Source organism: Bos javanicus, chromosome 9 (genome assembly GCF_032452875.1).
Source record: "Bos javanicus breed banteng chromosome 9, ARS-OSU_banteng_1.0, whole genome shotgun sequence".
Taxonomy (NCBI): Eukaryota; Metazoa; Chordata; class Mammalia; order Artiodactyla; family Bovidae; genus Bos; species Bos javanicus.
In genome coordinates, this window is record NC_083876.1 from 76,285,819 (window position 1) to 76,299,058 (window position 13,240).

Here is a 13,240-nt window from a genome sequence, read left to right on the forward strand (position 1 = left end):
ATCAAGCCCCCTCATCAAATCTAGAGAGGCCCCCACAGCCTTTCCCAGAACAGACTCACTTGTCCAAGTCTACATGGAACTAGTTGATGGCTTCCTGACAATGAAAGGTTACGCAGTGACCTTCAGATAAAGATAAAGTCTGTGTGTCAGGAACTGTCAGAGAAACCTGGCTAGAACAACTTAGAAACTGTGTCCATAATTTTGAAAAAGGTATACCGCTATTTAATGTCAAACAGGTTGGTTTGTACACACACGCACGCACATTCTATTGCTTTAAATTACTTGGTATAAGTAGTCATTTCTTCACAATGTATATCCTCAATTCCTATGTCTCCAGATATAATAAATATAACCTTCTGACTCTGAATTAACACAAGCCAGATCCAACATTCCTCCCTGTGCTCACACTTCTAATTCTGGAGCCACAGAGCATGCTGACCTGCTAACGTGTGGTTTTTCAGGAAAGAGAGCTGTGACTAGACATTTCTGATGTCAACAACAGACACTCTGTGAACTAATTCAGGCAGGAGTTACACAGATGCAGGAACCAAACTGCCTGCTAAGCACACTGAGAAAGTATGTTCATCTCTCTCCCAAGTTGAGCTTTTAGGGGATGAGGGCTTGAAGTAACATTTTTTCATTACAACCTTTAATAATCGTATAATTGCCAAATGAGGCTCACAGGTTATAAAGAAATAAAATCTAAAACTTTCATTGAGTCCAAGCAAGCCTACCCCATCCCTCAATTCCCCCTTTCCCACTGAATTGTGGCCTTTTCAATAAAAGCTAAAACTATCCAGTTAAACATTTAGTTAGATAGAGGTTATTCATTATCACAGCTAACTCTGATGAAGTTTATGAAGGGTTTAAACAACCATGGAGATGTAAAGAGTAGAATTCTTCTGAAAATTTAGTGAAATTTACTATTCAATAAAATTTATTATTCATAACTAGCCAGATGTCCAGTTGGGCCTAATATCAAAATACTCTTAAAATCTTGGTACATTTTTGTGTTATTGTTAGCAATAAATCACTACCTAAGTCTCCAGTAACTAAATACATCAATTAAAATATAAAATCATTTGATCCAAGAGCATGGCCACTAAATTCTATCAAATTCTCCAGAGACTGGTCCCTAAGAACAAACACAAAAGATCTGCCTGCATTAGTTGGGCCAGAATGGAAGCTACCTCCTCTAGGCACTTCACATGCCATTTGACACTATAAAAGCCCATCCTCTCTTCAACGGGGGAATGGGAGAGTGGGGTCTCCCAAGGCTTTTCTGGTGGATCGAACTCTCCTCTACATACCCAGTGTACTCCATACGTTTCCATTACTCTACTGTTTGTTCATTTCAGTCTTGACACCAGACGGCAAGCACCTCAGCTCTTTAAAGCTGGGGACCCACGACCTTTTGTCCATTCATTTAAAAACTCTTGGCACAGCACAAAATTGATCCTTAAAATACACAAGTAGTATCTACATCTACCCTTTAGGTACTAACGCAAGCTTAGCTTTTTCATAAAAACATTTTCGGTAAACCTGTGGTCTACTGGTCTACTGACCATTAAGCATTTCCGCATTATTTTAACATAAGCCAATATTTACAACACTTACTTATTAATTTCTTGTTGTTTAATCGTTCAGTCATGCCTGACTCTTTGTGATCCCATGAACAGCTTCCTCTGTACATGGGATTCTCCAGGCAAAAATACTGGAGTGGGTTGCCATTTCCTTCTCTAGAGGATCTTCCTGACCTAGGGATCAAGCCTGTATCTCCTGCTTGGCAGGTGGATTCTTTACCACTAAGCCACCAGGGAAGCCCTCAAAGGATAGTACTCCTTTTTTAAAACTGTGAACAAGGTCACAGTAAGAATAGAAGGAACAAAACAGATTACTCATTGTGAATACTGACTTACCTTTCTATATTTTTAATCAAAGAATGCTGAGGTTAAGTTATCTTAGACTAATAATCTTACATAACATCATACTTTAATAGTACCATATATTCAGGGACTGGATTTTTTCTTTTTAACCTTCACTGATAATGATATAACAAATACTTTGCATTCATGTTATGTTTATTACAGGTTGCTAACATGATGTCGGGGAAGTGGTATGTGAAAGTACATGTGATTAAAAGTAAATAAATGAGAAACAAAAGCACTCAGATATTCTTTCTCGTTTCATCTCTCTCAACCACTGTGCTTCAAGTTATCAATTATCTAAAATCCCTTAAGGCTCATTTAAATCCAGACTTTAAAAGTTGGGCTCTAAGGATTTTCCAAACTTATTAATCTTATTAATAGTAGATCCCTTCGATGAACCACTTTAGGGCACTTAAGCAATCACTATAGAATTTACCTTTTCAAAATAAAATCTAAGTGTAGGCAAAATGTGGATGATGATATTTCATAGGTATCTACTGAACAGTTCAAAAGAAAATGAAGTTAGAAAAATCTATACATAGATATACAGTGTCCTAAGGGCAGAAAAGAGAAGCTCTGATTAGGTGCTTGAAAATACACGAAAGAGGTCATGAAGCACAATTTCCTGGAAAGTGATCAAAAAACCACTGGGCCTGAATATTCAAACTCACACATACCTTCCTGAAGGTATTTTCTACAAGCCAGACCAGGCAGGGCTTGGTCTTCAGAGCAACAAAAGAAATGTTAACAATGGCACTGCCTCCGGGGTTTGTCCTGGGAACTGTGCCATTTAATATTCTTATTAATTCTTCGGTGTATGAACGTAAACTCCAGGTAAAGAAGTACTTTGTCAAAAGTTCCTAAAGACAAATCACTAGGAACTGAAGGGATCGAGAAGAAATTCTGGTTGGATTTAGGCACATCATGAAGGCAACACAGCCAAAGTACATCTCTAAGGCCACACAGAAGAGCCCAACGCACATGATTCTTTTCACCTAGGCTTGTAGTCACTAAATATGTAGCTTGTGTGCTGAGTTGCTTCAGTGGTGTTCGATTCTTTGTGACACTATAGACTGTAGGCCGCCAGGCTCCTCTGTCCATGGGATTCTCTAGGCAAGAATATTGGAGTGGGTTGCCATGCCCTCCTCCAGGAGATCTTCCTGACCTGGGGATCGAACCCGCATCACTTGCATCTCCTGCAGGCAGGTTCTTTACCACTAGTCCCATTTGAGAAGCCCATATAAGGGGTTACTCAGGCTAAATGTAAAATGGAGCCCAGTAATGTCCTCTTTTCTAGACAGTGCAATGCCAACATTATAAGATACATGATAAAATACATAAACCTGTAAGATACATATGAGATAATCAAAGCATTATACAAGATAAAAGGAAGAAAAAACAGGGCTATGATTAAAAATGTTTGTACAGTTCTGTTCAGAATATCACATCTATTGTGACTCTACTGACAGCTATTCTTTCTCTAAGCAGAGGTGTTCTGCTTTCTTTAACTGCAATACAGCAGTTTTTGGCACCTCTCAAGTATTTTTCACATTGTGATTTGTTCTCCAGATATAAGTATAAATTTATCAACAGCTGAGATCCTGCTGGTGTATTCTGCATTTTGCTAGAATAATAGATTTCCAACAAATGGTTGTTAAAGGCAGCAGTTAAGAATGTGGGCTCTGCAGCCTGAGATGGTCCAAGTTTAAATCTTGGATCTATCGCTAAGTCTGAGATCTCAAGCACATTTCTAAACTCTGTGTCTCCATGTTTTCATCTGTAAAACTTGGCACAGTAATGGTTTGTAGTAGGATTACTGTGAGGATTAAATGAGATACAATGTGCAATAGTTTACAACAGTACTTCATATACAGTTGAGTGTTAACTGTTAGCTAATAATCAGAGCACATTAATAAAAGAATTAATTAATGACTGATACATAAGTGAAAACTATAACAAAAATAAGAGGGATCCTCAAGCTGGGGTTTCCTTCAATCAGTAACAGTATTTCTCCAGATATAAGTCTTTCACAATTAGATAAATACAGGATATGTCCAGTTAAATTAAATTGCACATAAGCAACAAATATTATTTTTAGTATAATTAGACCCCAAACAGCACATGGTAGGAGAAAACTGGCAGAAACAGCATCCAGGAGAATAAGAATGTTGGTTCTTTGTTTTAAGGGAAAGTCTCTAAATCTGAATTGATACTTTCAAACTGTGGTGTTGGAGAAGACTCCTGAGCATCCCTCGGACTACATGGAGGTCAAACCAGTCAATCCTAAAGGAAATCAACCCTGACTATTCATTGTAAGGACTGATGCTGAAGCTCCAATATTTTGGCCACCTGATGCGAAAAGCTGACTCATTGGAAAAGACCCTGATGCTGGGAAACATTGAAGGCAAAAGGAGAAGGCGGTGACAGAGAATGAGATGGTCAGACAGCATTACCAATCCAATGGACATGAATTTCAGCAAACTCTGGGAGACAGTGAAGGACAGAGGAGCCTGGCATGCTACATACAGTCTATGGGGTTGCAAAGACTTAGACATGACTTAGTGGCTGAAAAACTGAATCTTAAAAATCACTTCTTCTTTAAAAATCACTTCTTCTTCCCCTCTTTATCACTTCGTCCTCTTTGCCGTGTATACACTTTTCTTAACATCACCAAGTTGAGGTAAAAATGAGAATTTTAAACTAGATACAAGTGTCTACTCTTCTTGGATTTCCTACCAGCCACAGTGCACTCTGCCCACCTGGACTAGAAGGAGTACTGCTGGGGTGAGCCCAAATTCTGGTAAATCAAACCACTCTGCATGCCCTCAAAGTATGTATTTAGGTCTCCTTTCCACCCAACTTGAATTAACTGAACAGACCATGACAAAGTACTAACTTTAACAATTTGCTCTGAATATTTAAACTATGGTCTTAAAAAAGCAGTGGCAAAATTTGGCAAAATTTCCCGTATCGGCAGGGGTTTATTTGAGTACTGGTGGTTGCACTCAGTATGCCAGCAAATTTGGAAAACTCAGCAGTGCCTACAGGACCGGAAAAGGTCAGTTTTCATTCCAATCCCAAAGAAAGGCAATGCCAAAGAATGCTCAAACTACCACACGATTGCACTCATCTCACATGCTAGTAAAGTAATGCTCAAAATTCTCCAAGCCAGGCTTCAGCAATACGTGAACCATGAACTTCCAGATGTTCAAGCTGGTTTTAGACAAGGCAGGGGAACCAGACGTCAAATTGCCAACATCTGCTGGATCATTGAAAAAGCAAGAGAGTTCTAGAAAAACATCTATTTCTGCTTTATTGACTATGCCAAAACCTTTGACTGTGTGGATCACAATAAACTGTGGAAAATTCTGAAAGAGATGGGAATACCAGACCACCTGACCTGCCTCTTGAGAAACCTGTATGCAGGTCAGGAAGCAACAGTTAGAACTGGACATGGAACAACGGACTGGTTCCAAATAGGAAAAGGAGCACGTCAAGGCTGTATATTGTCACCCTGGTTATTTAACTTACATGCAGAGTACATCATAAGAAATGCTGGAGGAAGCACAAGCTAGAATCAAGATTGCTGGGAGAAATATCAATAACCTCAGATATGCAGATGACACCACCCTTATGGCAGAAAGTGAAGAAGAACTAAAGAGCCTCTTGATGAAAGTGAAAGAGGAGAGTGAAAAAGTTGGCTTAAAGCTCAACATTCAGAAAACTAAGATCATGGCACCTGGTCCCATCACTTCATGGCAAACAGATGGGGAAACAGTGGAAACAGTGTCAGACTTTATTTTTCTAGGCTCCAAAATCACTGCAGATGGTGACTGCAGCCATGAAATTAAAAGGCACTTACTCCTCAGAAGGAAAGTTTTGACCAACCCAGACAGCATATTAAAAAGCAGAGACATTACTTGGTCAACAAAGGTCCACCTAGTCAAGGCTATGGTTTTTCCTGTGGTCGTGTATGGATGTGAGAGTTGGACTATAAAGAAAGCTGAGCACCGAAGAATTGATGCTTTTGAACTGTGGTGTTGAAGAAGACTCTTGAGAGTCCCTTGGACTGCAAGGAGCTCCAACCAGTCCATCCTAAAGGAGATCAGTCCTGGGTGATCATTGGAAGGACTGATGTTGAAGCTGAAACTCCAATACTTCGGCCACCTGATGCGAAGGGCTGACTCATTTGAAAAGACCCTGATGCTGGGAAAGGTTGACGGCAGGAGGAGAAAGGGACAACAGAGGATGAGATGGTTGGATGGCATCACCGACTTAGTGGACATGAGCTTGGGTAAACTCCGGGAGTTGGTGATGGACAGGGAGGCCTGGCATGCTGCAGTTCATGGCGTTGCAAACAGTCGGACTCAACTGAGCGACTGAACTGAACTGAAAGGGTTCTAACCCAGAAAAGCCTCTTTGAGGATACATTTGCCTATCTGTAAATAGGCAGCTTTCTATAGACACCAGATCATACTTAGCATGTATTAAGCTGTATTTATGATAACTTACAAAGACACAGCATAGTATAAGTTCATTTTAAGTAGTCTTTTACAAATAGCAACCGAATCTATGTTTTCATTTCTAACAGCCAAGAATGCAAGAACATCAAGCTTGGCGGGTTTCATCTTACCCCTCAGTACTGATTTGAGGTTGAGCTTGGCTTGGCGGTGCAGGTCCTCCACGCAGGGGGGTCTTGTGGTGGGGAGGAACACATTCTCCTGCTGGTGCCATGGAGCAGTGTAGTGGACCGTCCATCGACTCTCCTCATCTAGGTTGGAAACAGCTGTAGAAAGAGAGAATATATTCAGGTTTTAAAGTAACTGTGTTACATCAAGATGAGTTCTGGGTACCTAAAACACTCACAGGTAAGGACCAGCAAGGGAGAAATGGAACAAATTCTGAATAAGATTCAATCTTAGACCCCAGGGGTCTTTCCACTGTGTTTTGTGTTTGTTTAGTTAATTGCTTCCCATCTTTTTAGGCCCTCCTTTTACTCCAAAGTTAGAAAATGATTAACAAAATCAATAAAGACCTCCTGCTTCACTCCATCATAACAAAATCTATTAATCAACTATACTATGTCACTACATTATAAATGTTAGATTGCAAGACAGAAAACAACTTTTCTACTAAGAACCTGGCACCAATTCCTTCCCCTCTAAAGCATTATTTTAAAACACCACTGTTATAAACTCATTTAAAATTTTAAAAACTAAGCATAAACATTCAATGTAATACATTTAAATAGCATAGTTCAATTAGAAATCCATTCGTGCTGAAAAATTTTCTCTGCACTTCCTGCTTTCATGGAATATGTTCATATTCAAATGTTTTTAGAAACTCCAATGCAATTGATTTTTCCCAACACAATCCAATTCAATTCAATTTTTCCAACACAAAAGAGACTGAGGACATCAGAGGAAGAAATGGTAGGTTAAATCTCTATGATAATTTTCCTTTTACATTTTAGGGCTTAAGATTGCTTTGTCTATTTGATTTTTCCTGACAACACAACCCAAGAAGGGCTACCGATGGATCCCAACATGAAACTGACAACATCATACAAATTCAACAACAATTTTTTAAAATATTTTTTATATAGCCATTGCTGTAAGCCAGCATTGGAGAGACCAGAGAAGTTTGAGAAGGACTTTGTGTTGAGGTGTTTACTGAAGGTGACAAGTCTAACACCTGTAAACCAGCAGATATGACAACTGTGAGTTGGGGGGAATCTTCCCCTCTCTGACCTATGCCACAGAGGATACACTGGGCATACACGTTTCTACAACATAATACGTCCCTGGAAATGAGACCATAAAGTAGATTCATAAAATAAAATGAACAGGCACACATGAACTATTGAACCTTTCTGTGTGAACATGTTTAAAATTAACTCAATGTACCTAACAGCACAGCTATTAAAACCATTATACAGATCAAATGAGCTAATATATGGAAAGTCACAGCTTATGAAATAACTCATGAAAAGAATGGTTGTGGCAAGATTAGTGCAATTACCTGAAGGGAGTCCCTGACTTTTAGAACCATCAATGAAGAGGAACTTGGCCTTTCTCAGTGCCTCTGGGAACATGAGTCACCCCACAGACCAGAGTGAGGTCAGCACTCACTACAGGTAGTGAATTCCACAAGCCCACCTTTAAATAATTCACTTTCTAAATCATCCCACTCTCTCCAGTGATAAGATAAATTAGTACTACGTATGTAATATACAACATTATGAACACAATTAACACTGTTGGGTTATATATAAAAGTTGCTAAGACAGGATGAGATGGTTAGCTAGCATCACCAACTCAATGGATAAGAATGTGAACAAACTCCAGGGATAGTGAAGGACAGAGGAGCCTGGTGTGCTGCAGTCCATGAGGTCACAAAGAGTCGGATATGACTTAGCAACTGAACAACAAGATAGTATGTCCTAAGAATTCTCACCACAAAGAAAACATTTTCTTTTTCTTTTGTATCTGTATGAGACTATGAATGTTCACTACACTTACTGTGAGAATCATTTCATGATGTCTGCTAGTCAAATCATTATGCTATACACCATAAGTGGATACAGTACTGTATGTCAATTATACGTCAATAAAACTGGACAAATTTTTTAAAAAATCATCCCACTTTCTCTACAAACTGCCAAATGGAAAAATAAACATTGAGAACTAGACATCAAGTTAAAAACAGAAACGTCCTGTGTACTTTCTGCTTTTAATGTTTACTAAAAGCTGCATGTAAATTCGGAGAAGGCAATGGCACCCCACTCCAGTACTCTTGCCTGGAAAATCCCATGGATGGAGGAGCCTGGTGGGCTGCACGCAGTCCATGGAGTCGCTAAGAGTTGGACAAGACTCAGCGACTTCGCTTTCACTTTTCACTTTCATGCACTGGAGAAGGCAATGTCAACCCACTCCAGTGTTCTTGCCTGGAGAATCTCAGGGACGGGGGAGCCTCGTGGGCTGCCGTCTATGGGGTCGCACAGAGTCGGACATGACTGAAGCGACTTAGCAGCAGCAGCAGCAGCATGTAAATTAGGCACTTGGCATTTCACATATCTGTGGAACAAATGTTTTACATGGTACATAGAACTACAGTCGTAATCTATAAAATCCAAAGAGCCCTGACTTAGTTCTTAGTTATGATCTGAGAATCTTGCACAGGATGGAGCTTGCCGTGTGTCCTCCAAAGAGTAGCCAGTTAATTATAATGTTTTGTGCTGATGCCCACTGATTTCGAAGACTGAATGATCATACTTCAGAGTTGGAAAACAATGAAAACGGAAACTCTTCCTACTCGCCAATTACAAATCAAATCCAAGTGATAGTGTCCGTGTGATTGCACACTCAGCCCCACCGTGCGACTACCAGCTGGCTCCTAAGAAAGAACAGTTGTCTCTCCCGGGTGTATCTCACTCTTGCCAGGGTAGATTTTAATCAGTCCATCCAAAGACAATCTATGATGAGGGGAGCTGTAGAAATGAACCCCGAGGGCTGTTCATTTGCTTTCTCCAGTTTCTCTTACCAATGCTCCTACCTACATTTATCCAGTTTAAACCCATGGCCCCAAAACTAAAATAAAATAAACAACTATGTAAAAACAAAACTGTTTATAAATAAAATTTATACTTTCCAAAGAATGAAGAGGCATCTGGATTTATAGAAATTGAAACCAACTGTAAGTACATAATGAAGCCACATCACAGAAGTTGTGTGCTTTACAATGACTGATCAGTCTAGACAGAGGCTGTCCTTGAGCTCTTAAATAACTAACAGAGTGTAGGAGACTTTCAGAGGATCATCCCCACCAAAAATATGTGATGCATCACTCAGAGGCTCCTCGTATTTAGCCAAAGAATTGAAACATCATACACCGTACATCAAGGCAGACATAAAGTAAATACAAGGGCTTTGTTCCCCCTTCTTCAAAGGATTATTATTTTTTTTTTTGAGAATCCTAATAGAAGTGAATTCACCTAAAATCCCAACCATAAACAAGTAAGTCATGCTTTTAAAAAGAAAAAGTCACATAATTCTGCCCTAGAGTTATAAAAGTCTGAGGTATTTGAACTTGGTATAGAAAGGAGTTTAACAAACACCAATTATGCTGTTTTACACTCTTAATTTCATCACTCAAAAGGATGAAGTTGTACATAAAACACACACACTTACTCACATATAGTGCAGAGAAAAGAAACTACTTACTTTTCTTCTTAAAAAGTTTAATCAAAGACTTGATCTTTGTATTAATAAAGACCACCATTTCCAGGACATCTACGTAGGATTAAACAATTTGAATCCTTTAAAAGCTCAGTCCAGCAAACAGGTGGTAATCAGCATTCTTCTGCTCCAGATTCCAACTTTTTCCCTCTGGTCTCGAATCCTCAGACATCTGCCTGGACTGATGTAACTTTGAGGTTGAACTTATTGTCAGGCAGTTACAAACCATTAACAGTCCTTGAACCTGAAAAGCTCCCACTGAAACCTAATCTTTAAGGCCGAGAGTCACCAGTGACAACGTATACAGAAAGAGAAAGCCAATCGCGGTTCTTATTTGCATGAGAGCCACATCTGTCTTTCTGCCTCGGTGCTCAGTGAGTCAGTTTCCTCTCCAACTGATCTGAAGTGCCTCCTCTCTGGAGTCCACAAAAACAGTAGAGAGTTTACTTTGTGGAAGTCAAGGTGAAGCAAAGGTGTTCCCCACTTTCACTGGGCCACTAAGAACATCCAGATCTTTTTACTGGAGCCGACAAGTCTTACGGCAAGTCTGTTGATTCTTTGACTCCCTAGTTAAGTCAGGCATTTGAACCGATTCAGGGGGGAGAAAGAGCCAAACTATTGTTTCCCCAACCACGCCCCCAGGCTCTGCCTCCCACACTAAAGGAAGGTTTGCAAGCAGTAAAACTTTATAATACAATCTCCAGGGAGCTGTAAATGATGACTTGGTTGTATTTTAGTTGCAAATTAGTACACCCAGTTTTTTGTTTTTTTTTTCTTGCCAGTGACGGAGAAAAGCAGTCATTGTTCCAAAGGGTGATCTCGTCTGCATCTAGCTGCCACAACTCTCACCACCCCCGGCCCCCAAACTCTTAACTTTTCCCACTCCAAAGAAGAAAACAGATGATAAAGTAGCCTAATCATTTAAATCTGTATTTTAAATTTTAAAAACCTAGCCTAAGCACCAGGTTTTTAAAATTCCACACCAAACACCTCCCCAATGGGAGAGAAGAGGAACAATTTCTAACAAAAATTATCTGAGTTTTTCTCTTCAACGTGAATGTACTATACTAAGTTGCAGTTCTTTTCTCGTGTGCAATTGGCCACAGAGAACTGGGTAAATATAAACAGAGAAGAATCAGAAATGTGGTACAAGCAGGCACTAGAAAAATACACTTCGGGGTAAAGAGACAGGAACAAAAAGGAAAAGAATACAAATCAAACAATATTATGATAGGGGACAAAGGAAAAGAATGCGCCTCAAAGCTCTCCCCAACTTCACTTCATGGCAAAATAGTTTTTGAAACATGTTAGACAACCTCTTATTTCATAGCTTTGGGCCAGACTTACAACTGAATGGAAAAATGTAATAACCCACTAATTCAAAACATTTAGTTTATAACAAAAGCTTTTAGTCAAAGAATAAAATTTATATAAGGGGCTCCCTCTAGGGAAAACTTTGGAATGATTCCTCCTCAAATCATCCCCCTCAACAGACACACAATCTTATTTTTTATACAACAAAATTGAAGTAAACAAAACCCAAAACACACATATTATCCTACCACCATACCTATTATCACGGATTTCCAACTTGTGTTCTTTCACCTATACACTGCTTTATTTTAAAATAATTACATGGCCAGATGGCAAATGAGAAAAGACTGAGAGTGTAAGTTAAATTATATAACTGCTTGAAAAGTGTGCAAAGTTCCCTTAGGATAACACATTTATAAGCAAGAGCTGCCTCTTAGCTCACTATACTCAAAACAGGCAGTAGTGGGTTCTAACCAGAAGCACTCCTTATCCACAGTCCACGAATTTCTGAGGTTGAACATCCCCATCTGGACGTCCAACTACAAACAGCACATGGCCTTTCACGTACGCAACAGTGGCACTGGAACTCTGATTTACTCGTTCAAAGACAACTACTGAGCATGTACGAAGTGCCATTCATTTGAGATCCCTCTTGGAGCTGACATTACCTGACCATAAACCACAATTATATGGTATGTTAGAATGTGGTGAGTGGAATGGACAAAAGAAAAAGTTGCATAGGATAAAAGGGGTTTGAGAGGAGGAGGGTGTGGCCAGGTTGTAATATTAAATAGAGTCAGGATAGAGCTCATTGGAAAGGTGAGACTTGAGTAAAAACTTGAAGGGGGCAATAGCAATAGAACAAGAATCTGTGCAGTGAATCCAACTGGCTCTCATTTTAAAGAGGGAGGAGAGAAGTTTATTGGTAGTGAAACATTTCTAACCCACCAGGACTAGTCAGAGAAGTGCTCTAAGAAATGAACTTTGGTAAGAGTCACACATGGAGTAATCTCCTTTCTCATTAATAAAACCTGATATCGAGCGACCACAGTCATGTAAAGATAATGCCACTGGTTACACAGAGATCAGTGGCAAGTCTGGGGGTTAAAAAGCAGGGTTCCACCCCAGCATTTCACTTGGCGCCAGTAGCAACGAACCCACCTGCCAATGCAGGAGACATTAAGAGACATGGGTTCTATCCCTGGATCGGGAAGATCCCCTGGCGAAGGAAACAGCAACCCACTTTGGTATTCTTGCCTGGAAAATCCCATGGACAGAAAAGCCTGGCAGGCCATAGTCCATAGGGTTACAAAGAGTCAGACACGACTGAAGCAACTTAGCATGCACCCCAGCATCCCAGGGCACACCGTCCTCTCGGCATTATTTTATGCTGCCTCTTAACTCCCTAAGTCCAGAGCTTCCGGAAGGAAACACATAAACTATGGTATTTATTGCGTTAAATATTAAGAAGGGTTTGGAAAGAGCTTTTTAATTATAAAGATTTCCCCAGTGGTTTTCTCATCTCTTACTTTACAATCTGTGTGTGCTGTGCTGTGCTTAGTTGCTCAGTCATGTCCAACTCCTTGTGACCCCATGGACTGCAGCCCACCAGGCTCCTCTGTCCATGGGGCTTCTCAAGGCAAGAATACTGGAGTGGGTTGCCATGATTGCCTCCAGGGGATCTTCCCAACCCAGGCAATGAACCCAGGTCTCAAACATTGCAAGCGGATTCTTGACTGTCTGAGCCACCAGGAAAGTCCA

The 13,240-nt window shown here is 40.0% G+C and overlaps 1 protein-coding gene across 5 annotated transcripts in view; it reads right to left on the minus strand.

Moving 5' to 3' along the window:
- Window positions 1-13,240, minus strand: part of NHSL1 (NHS like 1) — a 152,296-nt gene that overhangs the window by 58,967 nt on the left and 80,089 nt on the right. For 3 of the 5 annotated variants that reach the window (XM_061428120.1, XM_061428118.1, XM_061428122.1), the window contains exon 2: window positions 6,562-6,714. In XM_061428120.1, coding sequence (XP_061284104.1) covers window positions 6,562-6,714 — 153 coding nt within the window. Of the gene's footprint in view, window positions 1-6,561; window positions 6,715-7,949; window positions 8,445-10,150; window positions 10,887-13,240 lie in introns of those variants that run through there. The other 2 variants (XM_061428121.1, XM_061428119.1) reach the window with 2 other exon arrangements.